The sequence below is a fragment of the Mastigoproctus giganteus genome, chromosome 9, assembly GCF_048544385.1.
Source record: "Mastigoproctus giganteus isolate SK-2022 chromosome 9, ASM4854438v1, whole genome shotgun sequence".
Lineage (NCBI taxonomy): Eukaryota > Metazoa > Arthropoda > Arachnida > Uropygi > Thelyphonidae > Mastigoproctus > Mastigoproctus giganteus.
In genome coordinates this window covers 92,248,752-92,267,812 of record NC_143583.1, presented here as the reverse complement: position 1 = coordinate 92,267,812, position 19,061 = coordinate 92,248,752, and the positions used below count along the sequence as shown (strand labels likewise).

Sequence of the window (19,061 nt, the reverse complement as noted above, 5' to 3'; positions counted from 1 at the left end):
TCTGTGTTTGTTCACTTGTGTAAACAACCTATTATAAGATTCCTCTGGTTTTCTGTGTAAGGAATCACTAATGTATACAATTTATGTTAATAAAGAATCTTATTATTATTATTATTATTATAATAGTTTGGAGGTTTTTTTTGGATCATCCCCAAGTATTTTTAAGTGTTTCCCCTTTTTCATGGCTTTGATCTCTTTACCAGTCTACAGCTGGTAGTTTCGGCCGACTAATTTCCCCTGATGCAATCTGTGGATCTTGCATTTGTCTAGACCAAATTCCATCCTGATATCATTGCTGAATTCTTCGGTGATCTGGAGTAGTTGCTGGAGTTGCTTCTCGGTTGCCGTGTAGAGTTTGATGTCATCCATGTACATCAGGTGGGTGAGGGTGTACAGGTTTTTTTCTTCCTTCTTTGAGGTTATATCCATATTTGCTGCTGTTGAGCACGGTGGATAGTGGGTTGAGTGCTAGACAGAACCACAGTGCGCTCAGGGCATCTCCCTGAAAGATTCCTCTCCTGATGGGGAGGAATGGTTGTGGTGTTCTCGACCTTAATGGTTGTACTCCATTTCGCCATCGTGGCTTCTAGGAAGTTTGTTTTTGTCGGATTGACTCTGTAGATCTTCCTCGTCTCTACTAGCCAGCTATGAGGCACGGAGTCGAATGCCTTGCGGTAATCGATGTAGGCCGAGTACAGGTTGCGGCACTTCTTGTGGGCTTGCTCTATAACTGCGGCATCTATTGTTAATTGCTCCTTGCATCCTTTGCTCATCCACTTGCATCCTTTCTACTGTTCAGCCATTATGTTCCGGCTCTCCATGTGGTCTGATATCTTCTTGGTTATGCAGCTAGTCAGGATCTTGTACATCGTTGGGAGACAGGTGATTGGCCTGAATTTCGCCGGGTTTCTTGTATCTTAGTCTTTTGGCTTCAGATATATGATTCCTTTAGTTAGAAACTTCGGGATTGCCTCTGGGTGCCTTATCATTCAAAAAAAAAAAAAACAAAAAAACTATTATATTACGCCACACGAATATTTAAATTCATCTACCGTGCTGGACGAAAAAATCCCAGTTTCTGGGGGGGGGGGACCTTGCTATCTACGCCTGAAACTGACTAACTCAGCTACGGAGTGAAAAAGCCCATTACAGTTCCTCACTTCATCGAAATGCCTTATCATTCGGGCGAGCTGATCTGCTTGGTGCTTGTATGTGCACAAGTGAACTTCTTGTACCTGTATATGTGGACGTTATCTATTCCTGGAGTTCGCCAGTTGTGGGAGTTCCTGATCGTTTTTTTTCCTTCTCCCTCCCGAATCTCCCCACGCTCTCATCTCTTGTACGTCCTTGGTTTTCTTCGTTCTAGTTCTATCCAGGGTGTTCGGCTGTTATGTCTTACTTCACTGCTCCATATGTTGCCCCAGAACTCTTCGATCTTCTCCTTCTCAGGTGATCCGTTTCTGTCTTTCCCGTCTTCTCCAAGACTCCTGTAGAAGGCTCTTCGTTCCTCATCGAAGATTCAATTGTTTATTTTCCTCTGCGAGCTCTCTTTTTATCAGCGTAGTCTCTTGCTGAGCGCGAGGAGGTTTTGGTTCAGTGTGTCCAAGTATTCTCCTATTCTCTGATTGTTGGTCTCGTGTTTGCTGTGGACGCTGTCTCTCTTGAGGATGCTCTTTACTTTTCCAATCAATTTCTTACTCCTATTACCCTGTTGGTACTGGGGTCAGTTGGCCTATTTTGACTCTTAATCCTTCTATCTTCTGCTGAAGTCTTCTTTCCCATGCTGATGGTTCCTTCTCTTTTCGGTTCTTTTGCTATTGGTCTTCGTTTCTCTTTCATCAATCCTAGTTGCTGCTATGACATCACAGTATAAGGCTGTGTGGATGGTCTCCAATGTTGCACCATTGTTGTTGAGGTAATGTGGTATTATTTGCCGATTGAGGTGGTCTGTGAGTCTTCACAGGAATTCTATTGAACCTCTGCTTCGGTATCACATGGGTCTTTGTTGGATCCATTCCTTCGAATCTCTTAGGGCCTTCTTCCACTCATCTTCTAGTCTGGATATCATGAACTCATCTCTTTCCACTTCAGCTGCTCTGGGTTGTATTTCTTCTTGCTCTTTCTCCTCTGGTTCTGTGTTGTCCATATTCGTTGTTCTTAGCAGTCGATCGCTCACGTCTTGCTTGTTTTTTTTCCAAGATTGCAGGAGCTATCAGGTTCTTCGTGACAATAATCCTTCTCTGGTCCGCTATTCGCTGTTCGTTGTTATAATTATTATTAATATTAATATTATTGAACATTATTTTTGAAGAGTTGAATGAGCAAAGGAATTCCTCACATAATTTAAGAAACCCAAAAGCAATTGTTTTTCCTCACTCTAGGGTACTAAATAGATTTGTAGAAAGGCATACAATGAATATAATTAATAATTTGTTGGCTAGTGTTGATTTCAGACTTTTATCCTATTTTCAAATTAAAATATTTAAACAGAAAATTTTTGATACTTAATGATTCAGTAGATTACAGTTGCTATGCATGTAATGCATAGCAACTGTAATCTACTGAGTATTATAGTACTCTCTGTTTACAGTGTGAGTGTATTATGAGTAGTAATTTCTTTATCTTTTCTGTTAAATAATAAATTTGTTTGGAAATATGTGATGATTTATAAATTGTCAAAAAATTTGATTGTCTTAACAAGTTTATATATTGTAAACAAAAGTTTTCCTCCAAATTTTTTGGAGGAAAACTATTCCTCCTAAAATTTTAAACTAGTTTTCCCCCAAATGCAATTAATTATTGACAACTGCTTCCGTAACGTTTACCAACCTCGTGCACGTGATTCTCTGTCTAACTTTTGATGTGCCATTGTAACGTTTTTTGTATATTAATGAATATTGTATATTTGTAAATACTGTGGTTTCGTATTTTGTAAATATTTTAAATATTTGTATAGTTTGTAAATATTTCAGTTAAATATTTTAGTCCTGCTCTTTCGGATTCAAAAATATTCCTCATGTATAATGGAACCTGAAGCAAAAGGCCTTTTCCTAAGTGACCTATGTAAACGCAGGTAAATAACTAAATACAGTAGATTAAATAGTGGTATTGCCTGAAGTCCAGGAGAGTATACACTGGGAGGTAGTTCCACAAAAGTGAGGAAGACGGCGATAATTGACAGGTGAAGGCATCTCCCTTTTCTGATTGTTTTGTGTCGTCGAGGAGGGGGGCTTAGCTTAGGTAGGGTGTTTATCCCCCCCATCCCGCTGTATTAAAATGGGAAAACGAGTTCCCGATTTAAAAACAGCGGCAAATGTGGGGAACAGTGGGCGGGGAAAGCAGTGGCATCTGCCAATCACTGCTTTATTCTTGTCCGTTTTTTGAAATATCGGAGTCATAACTTGTCAATCAATGCTTTCCTACTGTTTTGCTTGCAGCCATGTTGGAGGGTGTACACCGTCCTGGGAGTTTACCGTGATATTTATTCACCCTTGAGAATTCCGCGCACTACAAATGCACAGGTAAATAATTACACAGGGCATTTCCGGATTAGATATCGACCAGTGCGTTTCGACAGCTGTGTATTTTACGTAGAAAAGATTTGACTTACTCCGTATACCTCTACATTTTAAGTAGAAAAGCGTGCGCGGGGATGGGCGAGCAAAGCAAGCAGGGGGCGAAGCTCCCTAGTTATTATTATTACACCTGCAGAATCACGTAAAAGAAATTATTAAAGAATTATATTTATCTTCGGTATTTATCGATACGAGGTTCCTGCCGAAAGTTGCTCCTAACTTCGATTTACTGTCCCGAATAAAGAAAAATCACACCTGCTTAATGTGAAACAACACAGCTTTACCACAAGTTTAAAAAAGAAACTAATTTAAATTCGATACAAGAAACAAGTCCACTTAGCAGACAGCAGAAAATGTGATATCACAGTAGTCAGCGCATGCGCATCTTGGACATTATAGCCACCTTCCAGAAGACAGCACTCTTTGCAATCGGCATTAATGAAAGACATAACGGATAACTGAGAACTGATATTAATAAAGAAGAGATTTATTTCTGCAAACATTTCATATTCTAATCTATAGTAAAAATGTAGTTACCATTTAATCTGTGGAGCACAAACCATAAATTAAGTGTAAAGAGAATGGGGGGGGAGGCAGAGGGAGTTTTATCATATTTATATTTTCAGGTATCGGCTTCGCCATCTGTTTCATAGACTTGTACATGGGCATGTACTATAATACCATCATCGCCTGGGCCGTCTACTACCTGTGTGCCTCCTTCTCTTCCGAGCTTCCCTGGACAAGATGTGACAACCCATGGAACACACAAAATTGTAGAACGTTAGCAGAACGTGGATTGAACGCATCCAACGACTCTACCTCTCCTGCCCAAGAGTATTTTGAGTAAGTAATTGTATGTTTAAGCGTATTAATACTTTTTTGATGAAAGATGCTCCTTATCATTTCGTTATTCTTATATGCAGCTTTGGGTATTTGTGTCAAAAGTTTGCTGCTTCAAGGTTTTATCCGTACAGATAAATCAACGATTCTCCTCTTTGCAATCATTATTAAATAAAAATATAACAGATAACTAAGACTTTCTCTAGTATTAAAAAAGAAGTGATTTGCTGTTGTATCCTAATTTTGTACCCTAATCTAGAAGGAATGAAATTTTATAAATTCAAAACACAATTTTAATGAAATCCGCAGTTAGAAAAATATTAATCCGCAGTTAGAAATTTTTTTTAAATAAAATATTAATATTATTTAAAAAATATATTTTTATACATGTATAAGTTTTTATATTTTGTGAGTTATTATTATGTTTGCAGAAAGAAGAGTGGGCAGCACAATAGCAGGACACATGACGTTTTACTCTACTATGCTTATAGAGTAAGGTTTGTACATGGTGCAAGTACATTAAAAAAGAGGCGCCTCCGTAGCCAGGTGGGAAGGAGCAGCAGTGCGTAGCACACGCTTCTTGAGTAGACCGGGTGTTCGAGCCCGTCACCACCAAATACGGAGGATGCGGAAAGGTGAGAGAATGACCACCGCATATCCCGGAGCAATATGGCCTTAGTTGCTAATGCTCCTAAAAAAAAAAAAAAAACAAACCAAATAACATTAAAAAAGTTTCAGAAAATATATCACAATAAATCTTCCGGTTTTAGAAGAGCGATAAACTTGTTACACCATGTTCAGTATGCTTAACACATAAGTGGCAATCGCGGCTCCATGTTCAAGTGCATAAAATGATGCTGTATCACATTCTACTTTTCGCGCATGGTAATGCTAAAATGTCGGTGATTGAGTAGTATACTAACGTAAAATTTTGTGTGCTATTAAAAAAAAAAAAAAAACTTCTGAAACGTTTAAACTGCAACTGTAAGCAGGCGCATCGAGAGGAGGGGCGACAGGTAAGCTTTTCCGGGCCTTGGACATCGTGTTGGGGGAGGGGGTAAAACCACTGTTATAAGTTATAGCAATTGGAAGGGGGAAAGGGTGGGCCCTGTGAAGCTGCTTTCCACGGGATCTGTGCTGGCTCTTAACATTGCCTGTAAGCGTTGTGGACAGCGGTTGAAATGGAAAATTTTACGAAAGAAACGCTAATTAATAAAATATCTTATTTTCAATAACCAAGTATGCACGTAAGATTACTGATACTTTTGACGAGATGGGAAGGCGTTCCGGTGCACTCCGGAGCATTCCGAGCTCTGTTTATGGATGAAACACAGTAAATTCTACCATGGACGTAAGTCACTGGTACAGTCCAGTGAGACTCGTGAAAGTGCCACTGATGATCGGCGAAGTATCTAACCCTCAGTTTCAACAAATGATGCGAACATTAAATGTGCACATAAGAAATGACAAATTTTAAAGGGTGGGGGCAGCAGCTGTTAAACGTGGAATTTCAGATTAAAGTTTTTACATCATCTACGAACATTTAAACGTGAATCGGATTTGGCAATACATCGTTATTCAAAATTTGATAAAAGAAACTTGAATGATCTAATTCATAGGTCACAAGACTTAATTTTTTTATACAATCCATTAAAACAGCAAATTTTAGAGTGAAGGCAAGTAATTCTTAAAGAACATGAGCAAAGGTTAGATGACGTTGAATTTTTTTTTGACCAGTAAGACATTGTCCAGTTCGAAGTAATACCAAAAGACGGAACTGTGACTGAAAGCTGTATGCTGAAATGCTTCTTCGTTTAGGAACGTAATAGATAAAAAAAAAATAAAAAAAAAAAGCGACACAGAAATAAACTCAGTGGGTCTGTATTTTTTTAAAAATTTATTTTATTTATTTATTTTTTTATTTTTTGTTAAATTAGTGAAAATGTTTACCTTTAAAAAGTCCGACAGAAACTTATTTTTGGTGTATGATTGTCAAGTTTTTGAAAACAGTTCAACAGCTTTTTAAACACAGACAAAACTTACGAAAATGTAATTACACCAATTACATTTTCATCGCAGCAGCTTGCAGCATAGCTTCGAAATGACAATTTTTACACAACTGTTTTATCTATAGAAATAAGGAAAAGAATCCCGTATTGCGAATAAGGTGATCCGTAATACTGTTATTCCATGTTCAGTGTACAGCTGTATTACCATGTGGCATATTTAAACGAGCCAGATTGAATATTTATTCAGTCTGGTTCGTCTCTAAATATGCCGCATGACCAGTCGGATTCAGTTTCTGCACTGTCTGTAAATTGCACGTATTTTGTGGTTAGTTTCCTTGTTTTGTTGGATGAAAAACTTGGATTCATAGGATTAAATCTGTGAAACCCTTGCCCGCGATCAGCGTTTAATCGTTTTTTTTCTCATTGGCCTTACCAGATCGAATACAGAGCTCTTAATGTTTAAGGAAATAGGATTTTTGTTTCAGAATTCCTCATTTAAATCATGCTCATTGTCCTGTTCACCGGATGAGTATTCCACTCTAAACTCCCTTCTAAAGAAGCCAGATTAGGAATTGGTAATAGAGGTGATTATATTTGGATATAGCATTTCTTCGATCTTTAGCCTCCTTGTACATTGAAATGGCTACCATACAAAAGGAACAGCCCAACGTGGCAGTTAGGGGACTCTCTCCAAATTCGAGGAATCGCAGAGTCAAGGACTTTTGGCAATACTTAACCCATCATTTAATATTGATTAGTAGCTACCACAATAAAAGAGATGTACAAATATTAAGCTGATGCCCACTCATATGCATTCCAAAATTTGATTGTTATGCATTACCTAAAATCTACTTTGGACGACGGACCATCGGCACGCATAGAAGGATTCTGAAGAGAGCGTGCAACACCAATGGTTACCATAACAATCTAAAGCCAAACAAAAACATATATACCGTTAATTTTAATGTACTTAGAACATACACAGAAATCGTGATAAATCAAGTCTGATTCCTTCCGAACATCGTTAACTGTACAACAAAAGTAACCCCGAATTGTGCTCTGCTAAAATACGAAAGAAACAGGGAAAAAAAAAAATAATAATAAAATAAAATAAATTATTACACAATATAATGATTTCACTTTCTCTAACAAAAATTATGTTATAATTCTAACCAAGGAAGAATGAATTTACAGATCACTGACTCTACAGATTGGAGAGAATTTTTTTATTTATTTTTTCTGGCTGGGGTCCTGTAAAGAGGTCGAAAAAAAATTTTTTTTCCTCTTAATTCATACAGCTGATGCTTCATTCCGATAATTTTAAATATTTTTGCTATCAGTTAGTTCAGTTATCGAATTCCCATAAAATTTACAAATTCAGTTTTCCCCTGAATTATAATACCCGTCTGTAGACATTTAAAGAAGGTGGAATAATCCATCCGTCACACTCCGCTAATACGTGTTCTTGTGCGCGTGGCGATGTAAAAATGCATGCATGACATTATTTCTCGGCTGCGTGACAGGATATGCTCCTATTTGAATAAAGCTGCATCTTTAGCTCCGAACTCATTACTTTCGATCCCCGTGAATCCCAGACGAGGGCTGCGGTCCACCTGAACGCCACCTCACACTAAAGAGAGCACATTTCTTCACCCTGCCTTCGTCTTGCAATGAGAACAGAATTGTCGCTGACACCACTAATTATGGCATTCCTCCTTCCCAGCCCCGGCAACTGGCTGCTGCACAAGATTCTGTTCGTTAATTACAGTCCTCTCTCTCTCTCTCTCAGCTAGGGATGGTAAAGCATGAAACGACAGTACTGGAGAGGAGGACGTCAGCACTTTTTTTAACTGTGACATCTGTTCTTACGATTGTGTAATTTGTTACTTTTAACTGCACGATAAAATAAATTACATGTCACTCCCATTAAAAACTGCCCATGTCGTGTCAATTAAGAAGGAACTTTCTGTCAGCTGATAGCTCCTTAACAGTTAAAGAACACTAGAAGAGTGAAAGGAACTGGCAAAATAATAAAAAAAAAAAAAAAACTGTGCTCTCCTCACTGAATGTCCCACACCGAGGAGGAAAAGCGTTTAGCAAAAAGTATATACACTATTGAGAAACATTAACTAAATTCACTCGCGCTCAATTGCTGATAGAGGCTGGTTGCCATCTCGCTTCTTTTCAGGAGGTCTGAAACCCATCCAGCCATCTTTCCGCAAATTGAAACGACCGCAAAAGCTTATTCAAGAGATTTAAGAACCATCTCACCACTTCTTTCTACATAGGCTGATCATTTAATTCATTGACTCAAATTTCGACGAACTGCCGGCACATGGCAGGAGAGTGTATTGTTGCTACTGTGACACAGTTGTAAAGTAGTATGAGTTACGTACAGTAAGTGCGAACCATGTTATGAGCTGCATAATGGAAGATTTGAAGACTGAGAAATGTTCTGTTATACGCTATTGTGTTCGACGAGGTACAAGTGCTACAGAGACTGCAAAGAGAAGTGCTTGAGGAAAATCGCAATTTTCAAGTGACATGAGCGCATTAGCAAGGTCAAGAAGCTGTTCCGGACGGCACGCGGCCTGGACAGCTTTGGACTTCTACCACTCCAGAGAGAAATATAGAAGCCTAAGAGATCCTGCATCAAGAAAAGAGAATTCTATCCACTCCGTTCGCTTAGTAACAGAATACTAATCTCATTCGATAGTGCACACGCGATTGTTACAGAGCACCTGAAGATATCACGAACCTGTGCTTGATGGATTCCACACTATTTAACACCTGATCAGAAACTAAATCGCGTTTAGGTGAATAAAGGAATGCTAACACAGTTTTATTGACATCTTAAAGAATTCCTTAGTGGAATAGTGACTAATGATGAGACGTGGATCAGTCATTATGATCCAGAAACACCTCACAAAATTCGCATTTGCAACACGTAACTTAAGGCCGCTTTGCAACTACCAGATATGGCAGAACTTGTAAGTGTCTGCGTATTCTTGGACATACTGTCCTGTCAGCTATCGGTAGTTCGCCGAAACCTTAATGGTTATAAGGTGGCGCTGCCATCCCGCGAATTAAATGCTCAGCTTGTGTAGCTGGAAAATCTTGCAAATCACCAACTTTTACAAACCACTAGACACTTCAGGCTTCAAAAATACAATTTGGACACTTTTTTTAAAAAAAATATACTGGTTCACTAAGTCAATTTGTAAATTTGCAAGTATATTTGCCGGTAAATAAATGTTTCGATTGTATCTGCCATCGAAAATAAACTTACTACTACTGAAGAAACTTCGTCCCATTAATATTGAAATTTGGCTAAGCTTTAAATGAGAGTCTGCATCGTGTAATCTTTATAAGTAGACCTGATTTTGAAATTGCGTTATAATGCTACATAATTATTACATTTTTACAATATAAAAATGTATATACTCCATGATGCAAATATTAGACGTGTACTTTGGTAAACCTCGCTATTTAATACCACCACTAAATACGGAGGATGCGGAAAGGTCAGGGAATGACCACCGCATATCCCGGAGCAATATGGCCTTAGTTGCTAATGCTCCTAAAAAACCAAAACAACAACTATTTAATATAGTGTATATAGTTATACATCGTGCATATGGAGAATGAAGCTTTTGCGTTAAAACTATAGAAACGCCGATAACCACCTGCAGGAAAACTGGCGTGACCTTTGGACACGAGTGAGCGACAGGCGGGTCACGGACACAAAAGGGTTGACAGATGACGCGTTTATCTTGGCCTCATGCGTAAAAGCACTCCCTCGAGGAAAATGCCTTCCCGGGCACACGGATAGGGCTATTGATTGACTCATTAAAGTGTGCCGGCCCGCTAAATAGGTGCGCTATCTTGCCCTCCCCAACCCGGCGGTCCGGGTGATAAGGGAACTCATGCATAGCGCCCCCTAACGACCAAGAAATATTGCCTGCGAGATGTGATGTAAAAGTTTCCGAAGTCGATATCGAAACGAGTGGAGCGTAAATAGGCACATTGCTTAGATTGGCGGTGTGCTCCTGTATAAGATGTGTCATCAGTCCGCAGAGAGTGTGGGATCTTATGAAGAGATTTCTCTCAAAAACGGAGTGGGAGAAATATCATAACAAAAATTGATAATCTATGAAACTCTGGTTAATATTCATGTGGGCATTCATTCCACAGTTACACGCGAATGAGCGACAGCTGCAAAAAGGAGAGACGGTGAGCGGGAGAGGAAGAGATCATCCAGGAAGAAACAGAATGACTTATTTTCTATCAGCGACAAATGATTTCAATAAATTCCGAGGTCGATTCGACAATAACCAGTATTTCCCTCGAATATTATAAATTGATGGAAAGCAGCAAGTTAAAGAGAAATGGCACGCAATATTCTGAAGCTAATGTTTTGCTTCAAAAAAAAAAAAAAAAAAATCAATTAAAAAAACAAAAAAAAAAAAGAAGTTTTTATCAGCACAAATAAGCTGATTCATTCCTTAAAAGAACGAATATTTACTCAGCATTACCCTTGATAGCAGGTGGCATATGAATGTATATAAACTTGGGGGGGGGGGGGGTAGGCTTAGCATATACAAAGGTCTTTATAGAAAGATACTATAGTGTCATGAAATGTATTTTGTAAAGTGAGTATTTAAGTTTGCAAGTATGTCTAATATACTAAATGTTTCAAATTTCGAATACTGTGAATATTTAAGAGGCGGTTGAATGAACCTACAGTTTGACAACAATGTATTGTACTGGTTGGTATATTAGCTGACGTCCTCGACCATGAGTCTAGTCCATAGACTTCAGAAGATCACTTGAGACAGGGAGCTCTCCACTTTCAAAAAGGCTTGTAGACGAGACATAATATTGTCTTAAAAGGCAAGTCATTAAGAATCTTCTTAACGAATCTTCTTCCTATTCTTCAAGTGGTCATTTGTCATTTGAGTGAGCTCTCATCCTAATCGCCACCCTATTGCGCCAGAAACCACTTTTCAGTAGGTTTCACAAAGACTTAAAGTCAACCCAAACACAAAGAAAACTTTAAACCGAAACGACTATTTGGCCTCTGAGCGGGATGGGCATCATAACCCCCACCATGAGGAGATAGGTCGCCCTATCCAACAATTGTACCTCTTCTATTAAAACTCTTATACCACTTGAAGAATCAAGTAGTATAAGAGTTTTAATAGAAGGGGTACAATTGCCTATATATTACCATCGACTGATGGAATCCATATTGGAGATTAGATAGAAGGTTTCAAGATAGTTTTAAGAGGTGGCGGTCCTTGGTCGGATTACTGTTTGAAAACTTCTGATGTCAACGTTTGCTCAGATCGTGTCAGTGAAATTATTCTTGCAGGAATGGAATCCTTTATCCCACACTCCACTTTAAAATCTCGTCCTTTATCTAAACCTTGATTTTCCAATAAATGTGCTAAGGCTGTTCAAGAGAAGAATGTTGCATATCGTAATTGGCTTGTTTCTAATTCTTCAGTTTCATTTTCTGCCTACACCAAAGCTCGCAACAATTGTTACTGTGGAAAGAGTAAAGGTAGAAGGAATGGGACAATTGTGGAATAAGAAAGTGCGAAAAATCGACACAGAATAGGAGTAAACTCGGGAGCACAAATTTTGATCATAAGTAAAAAAATGCCATCAGGACCTGCAGCTTTCTTATCATAATGGTTGTTTAGAATTCTTATATGATCCTCCTGTCGGAAGACCACGGGAGGCATTGAGTGGGACGACAAGAGGCGGTTTACCAAGATCGTCGATACAAGAGCTAGAAGAAAAGTAGGATGCTAGTAAGTCTTTGTCTTTAGCTGAGGATGCAATAGTACCGTCAGTTGTAAGCGAAGTGGGACAATTGATGGACAGAAGCTGTAGCCAGTAGCTATAGCCTGTGGCTTTGCCAGAATGCTCAACTACAATTTGGACAAGAAGCAAGTTTTCTACTATTAGCTTTGTTCAAAATGGAATTCGGATTGATATCAATATTATTGACCATAACAAGAGTAACAAGAACGGTGTCCAATAATGCATTACAGATGATGGCTGGTGCAATCCCTTTAGATATGTATATTGCATGTAGAGGAATTTTGTATTGTTTAAAAAAGGAACAGTCTCTATCAATTATGAGTATCTCTGGGATCCTCTAGTCCCGTTTAAAATTAGTAAAGTTTTGTTGCTGCTTGGCAAAACAGGTGGAATTCATGTGATTCTGGTGCTATTAATTTCATTACGAATGTTAACTTCGATGCAGATTAGAAGAATTCCTGGATTTTCCCTAGAATGTTTACATCTTTTTTACTTACAGGACATGGATCTTTTAAATAAAAACTGCGTCAGTTTAATTTAGAATCAGATCCTGTCTGTGCTGTGGTGAAGTGGCAAACTGGTTGCATATTCGTCTTTATTGACCTATATATGAGGTTGATTGATCTTTGTTGTTTATTGCTGTACCTGATTTACGTGAAGATATTAAATTGTCTTGCGAGCCAGGAGAACAAACTCCTGGCTCGAAAGACAATTAAAATGCAATTAAGAACTTTGCATCTAGTGTTTTCCCAAAAAGGAAAATTATTATGAATCCGTCTAGGCGGCAATTAACGTAAAAATTTAATAATTTAAGTTAAATATGGAGATATGTGAATAACCTATTTTATACATTATGTTCACATATCTCCATATTTGGCTTGATATGGAGATATGAGGAGATATATATTTACATTGCTCCATATTTAACTTAATATGGACATATCTCCATTTTCTAGTATAACAAACTGGGATTAAAACTTTTTTACCCCACTGGTATAGCATTTCTTCCAGTGGTAAATGTTCTACGACTTAGTGTGGCATGTACAGTTGATAATAGTATGTTTTTTTTTTTTTTTTTTTGAGTATACAGGTCTGGGAAACCTGTGTGATGGGGATTAGCATCCACTGGTTTAGCACTACCTCCAGCCAGTGGGTGCTACTTAGAGACTGGGTTACAGGCCCCGCTCCTCGTGCCGGTGGACGAGCACTGAGCAGCAGTTATCCGGGTGATGGCTGCTCCCTGGTGGCAAAGAGGCCTGACACAAACAACACACTACAGAAAACTCACTAACACTTCACAAACATACAGTAACCCACATACCTGCACAGTTAAACAAGATGAAGATGGATTATTTCAGGGAGTCACCATAGATAGTACTATTCGTGAGATCTGCGCAGATAGCACGGTGGTATCGTCACTGTCCTCCTCACACCCCGTGGAAAAGGCCCGGGTTCGAATCCCGTTGATGACGCGAGGAACTTTTATAGGCTTTTTTCACTCCATGGCTGAGTTAGACGTAGATAGCAAGGTTTTGTTAAATTATTCTCTTATTAATCCGCTGAGGCAAATTAGAAGAAGCAAAAGCAGTTTAGGAAATATTTTGATGAGAGTATAATTTTGCATTAAAAAAAATATTAAAAGTTTTGTATTTGGCGTTAATAAAATTATCAGATGTGTTTGGATGTTACGATCAATACAATATTAATTTCTCTCTTGGAAATACGAATTCCTTAAAGTTTTAAATTTATTGTTCTGGTCTGTTGCAACCCTCGTCACTTATATTTAAATTACGACTATTGTTTTAAGGATCACTCATTACAATTTAAAATTTCAAGTACGCTTGACAAACTGAAATATCAAACACGGTTTAATATAGCACGAACGAACAGTTATGATGGTTTCGTATATCCCCTGGATAGCCTCTATGGCTCAAATTTTTTGCGGATAACTGCTCACGGCCGCACCTCACTCACGGGATGTGTGGCTGCGTGACATATGTAGTCTACTCATAAAAATATTTGTTCCGTATGCCAGTCAGTAGGGGACCAGAGCTTCCACGAGCGGAAATAAAAGAGTAATCAAAGGAGAGAAGTGCATGAACTAAGTGAACTGCACCATAGAAACAGACGTAAAAATTACGTGCAAATATTATTGCATTAATAATCATAATTCAATTCTTAGGAGCGCTTGACATAAGCTTAAAATAAGCAGAGTGACAGATATCAAACAGATAAGAAATGATTAACTTTGTTTATAAATTCAGCAGGATTTACTTACTTAAATGCGGTGCTCATCAGTATCGCCTCCATAAACAGCGATACATCACAGTAGAGAGTTTGAGAAGGTGGCGAATATCGTCTTGGTGAGCACAGATATGTTTCTTATACTTGTGCTGTGAACAATTGGGCAACGGTGGTAGAGGACCGAGAAGCGGAGGTGAGTGATCTTCCTATCATATCTCAAATTTGTTCGATAGACGACAGATCTGGTGAACAGGAAGCATGTCCACATCACATAAGCTTTGTCGGAATATGAGAGCAGTATAGGAACAGGCATCGTCTTGCTAGAAGATGGAGTGCCGAAAGTACCGAAGCACTGGTCTTAGAATAGTTTCAACATAATGGCTTATCGTCAATGTACCGTCAGTAGCTCCGAGAGGGGGAGACGGCTATTGTAATTGATTGCTCCCCCATACCCTGATTTCGATTTTGGTCCAGTAGGTTCTTCCTGATGCAATTGGATTACTTCTGTCCCTGACATGTTTCCAGAAGTGCATACAGCCGTCACTGGCTCCCAAACAGAAATGTGATTCATCACCATTCTCGTTCCGAAAAAGCTCTCTTTCTGCACTACTGCAGACGCTGATCACGATGGAATGGTGTCAGATCAGGCGCTGCAGCAAAGGGCAAAAATGCAGTCCCATTTGTGGTAGCCTGCTCCCTAATAACCGCGCAGACAAAGATGGCATTAACGATATTGGAAATCTGGCGGATTGTGAAAGATAAGTTTCTCCAATTCTTTGTACTCCGATAAGTCGGAGTACCTTCCTGTACCCTGTTGTTTTCAAAACAGCATCAACCATTCGGGCATTGCAACCCACGCAAATAGCAGTTCGCCGTGTTGAGTATTCACCTTCTTGATAACCTAGCGATGCAGCACCATTCAAAGTTCATCAGCTGTATATAATATCGCGTTTAGCATGTTAACGGCGCTGCACTCTTAGATGATCATTCGGTCAACGTTTTTTTATTTTTATTTTATTTTTTCCTTCAGATTCCTATATCAGGGCGGCAACACGTGTCTACTGCGCTGATCAACTTTATATGCTGATCGTTTATGTCCATATACGTTGCAGTTATTCACGAAAATTTCAGGTAAATCCATCCGTTCTTTTCGAGTGTGGCAGTTTCAGTAAGTGTGTCGTAGATCAACAAGGTGCGTATTGGGTAATCCGGCACTGACTGAGACTTACTGCTTGATTTTTCAGTAAGAAGGATTGTTTAGTGAAATTCAATTGTTCCGCTCGTTTAGGGTTAAAGATATATTTCCTGACGAAAGTGAATTCATAAGTGAAAAACTGCCTTTATAAATTGTACGATAATCGCCTTCAAGTATCTTCAGCTTCTTAGCAAATAAATCTGAGTTGCTCTCCTGGAACAACCTGTCCAGCTACCGGTATAATTCAAGGCAAATGAGTTCTTTCATGACACTAATTCTCTTGTTTTTCATTTAGGGTCATAAAGTAGAAGTACTTACTCGTCATGGAACGTTTCAAGCTGCTCGAGGTGCGCAAATGCAAAAAAAAAAAAAACAGATCTCTGCACAGTATCAAATCTTTGCATTCCTTAATACAGTTACAGCTCTAACGTACACCTGTAGTGAAGGGAAAAACAACATAGACTGCTTCTGCTTTCCTTATTGCTCTTTCGTTCATTTCCTGACTAACAAGCCACTAACACAGACGTTTCATTGTGCATGTTCTGCTCTGTTTCTCCACTGGGTCGTGCTACGCCAACTGTAACATGACAATCAGGCAATACTGCTATCTTCCTACTTACTCGCTCTGAGGCGTCACTGTATGCCTCGCAAGATACGCGTATGCTTCACGTGATGCAAGTCACTTAGCACGCGTCATAAAACAACAATGGGCCATCTACGCTTCCTGACTAAATGCGGTCTTATTATCTAGCTTGAGCGTTACCAATAGCTTCATAAGACCTTTTTAACTGATAGCATTTTAATGACCACTTGTGATGCAAAAATGAAGTACGCATGTACAGTGTGCACATCGGCCAGAAAGTAATAAAACAAAGGAATCAATAAGTTCGCCGTCCTTGAAATTGTATTCTGTTTCTTATTCGCAAAACACCATTCCAAATGATGGATAAGAAAATGCTTTGGAAACTGGACGACCCAGACTATGCGATAAGCTATTATCAAAACGTGCTCTGGTCTTTAGAATTGGGCATCAGAAAAGATGCGATTCAACTACTTCTATTGCATGTTCAGATTTCCATTTATGGATATAGTATCTTCGCAATATACAGTATATGAATACTGACATGCTTAATGAATCATCCAAGATGCCGTCAGTTACTAATATGAAATTAATGGTGTGAAGAATAGTTTTGCATTTTCTGAGTTCTTCCACGGGCAAATTCAAGTTAATATATGAACACACAGGAAAAGAAAGCCCAAAGTGGTAAATCTTAAAGAATGTTTCAAATGCAAACCTCAATGATTATTTTCAATAGTAAATAGCAAACCCCCTAGTGATTATTTTCTATTGAAAAAAAAAAATATATATATATATATTATATGTGTGTTTATTTATTTATTTTTAATATAAATCAAAATTATACATGTATTTTTAAACTTTCGCCGGCGACTGAAGTTGAACTCAGGCTTTTTAAATATGGTGTGAGAGCGCACCACTGTCTACTGAGCATCTTGCGAAGGTCAGCTAAGCAGTAACTTCGTGACTCACTACTTTATCCGACTCGCTACTTTATATCATTCCAATTTATCAGTGCTTCATGGGCGGTGTCTTAAATGATAACTCTGGAGATGTGGTAGTGTATCTTATATGATATTTTATTGTGCAGTGTTACGATCACTGTCCTATAACCTCGTGGAGAAAACTCCTGGGATCGAATCCCGTCCCGAGAAAAACTTTTATCTGCTTTTTATCATAACGTGGCAGAGTTAGTCTCGAGCGAGGGTTGTATTGTTAACGAGTATTTCCCGGAAACTCGGGGTATTATTCCAGCAAAAATACAACATGGGTGAAGTAGCCAAATTACAACAGTTTGAGATAATAAATAATATTTATGAAACTGGCATAATACCGGATGACTTTAAGAAAAGCTTAATAATTCCAATTCCAAAAAAGAATAAAAGAGATAAATGCGATGATCACAGAACAATATTATTCTTAGTTTAACAACATATACTACCAAATTCTAACAAAATAAATTGCAAGAAGAATTGAACATAAAATAAAAAAATGAATCTCTTAGAGGACCAGTTTGTATTTAGAAAAAAAAAAAATATATATATATATATATAGGCACAATAGAAACAACATTAACCCTTAGAAGATTAAATGAAAAACTTATTGAAAAAATAAAAAGTATTTGACAAAGTTAGTTAGAACGTGATATTCTAATCCTAAAAATATAGGCCTTAGTTTTCAGGATAGATGAATGATACAAAATTACAAAATTTATACAAGCATTAAACAGCGATAATTATGGAAGCAAAGTAGTACAGGGCGTAAAACAAGTATCCATTCACTCTAAAACGTTTTTTAACATATACATGGGTGAGGAAATTAAAGACCTGAGACTCTGAGAGAGAAGATGGCATAAAATTAATATACGTACAGTAAAATCTTTAAAATCCTGTATCCTCGGGAATTGATAAGTACCGGATTTCAGAGAGATATACCTAGTAGTTGAGCGGTTTGAAAGAACATATTTCAAAGTAACTATCTGAATTTATTTACATCTGTAAATATTTAAAATGATTATTTTATCTTTTCATATATATTTGGGGCCAGCAGGATTTAAAGTGCATGGATAATACAGTGGTCTTAATTCTCATAGCAAAAAAAACTTGACTTTGTAACGAGTTGCCTTGATATTGCACTACTTTAAGCAGACAGCTTTTAGCTTTATTACAACTTTGAAAATTGATTTCATATATCGCATGGCAGCTCACATAGCACAAATTGTTTACGACTCTTTTTGCTTGCGCGTTGTCATTAGAGACCACTGAGGGAACAGGTAGTACTGAAATAGGCTGTCACAGCAGTGCCATCTTTTTAACAAAAATGCCGATTAACATTTAGAGTTGTTTGTAAGTAGTGTAATATCAGTGCAACGCGTTGCAAATGCAAGTTTGTTCTGCTGAGAATTAATACCATTGCATTATCTATGCAGTTTAAATGCTGGTGGCCGCATAAACTGATTAGACTATCTTGTCCTGCAAGTAGCTTGTAAAGAAAGAAATGTCACTCTTTCTTTCTTTTTTTTTTTTTTTTTTGCATGGATTCTTAAAGACAAATGCGATCGTTGATACGAATGCTAGATTTCTTTCTTAATATTTCCTGTTTGTAAAATGTTTATATATATATATATATAATATTTTGTATAATATTGAAGATAATAATATAGAAGGTAATTCAAGCAGACAATACCAAGCGGGATTTAAAGAAACGTAAGGGATATAGATATATATATAAAAAAAAAAAAAAAAATATATATATATATATACATAAAACTTATCGTTGTCTACCCACAA

At 37.9% G+C, this 19,061-nt stretch overlaps 1 protein-coding gene across 1 annotated transcript in view; it reads left to right on the top strand.

Moving 5' to 3' along the window:
- The window catches only part of LOC150080543 (sodium-dependent serotonin transporter-like), a 143,425-nt gene that overhangs the window by 73,265 nt on the left and 51,099 nt on the right, over positions 1-19,061 (top strand). The window contains exon 3 of the mRNA XM_090380726.1: positions 4,202-4,418. Within this exon, the coding sequence (XP_090236852.1) occupies positions 4,202-4,418 (217 nt within the window). The remainder of the gene's footprint in view (positions 1-4,201; positions 4,419-19,061) is intronic.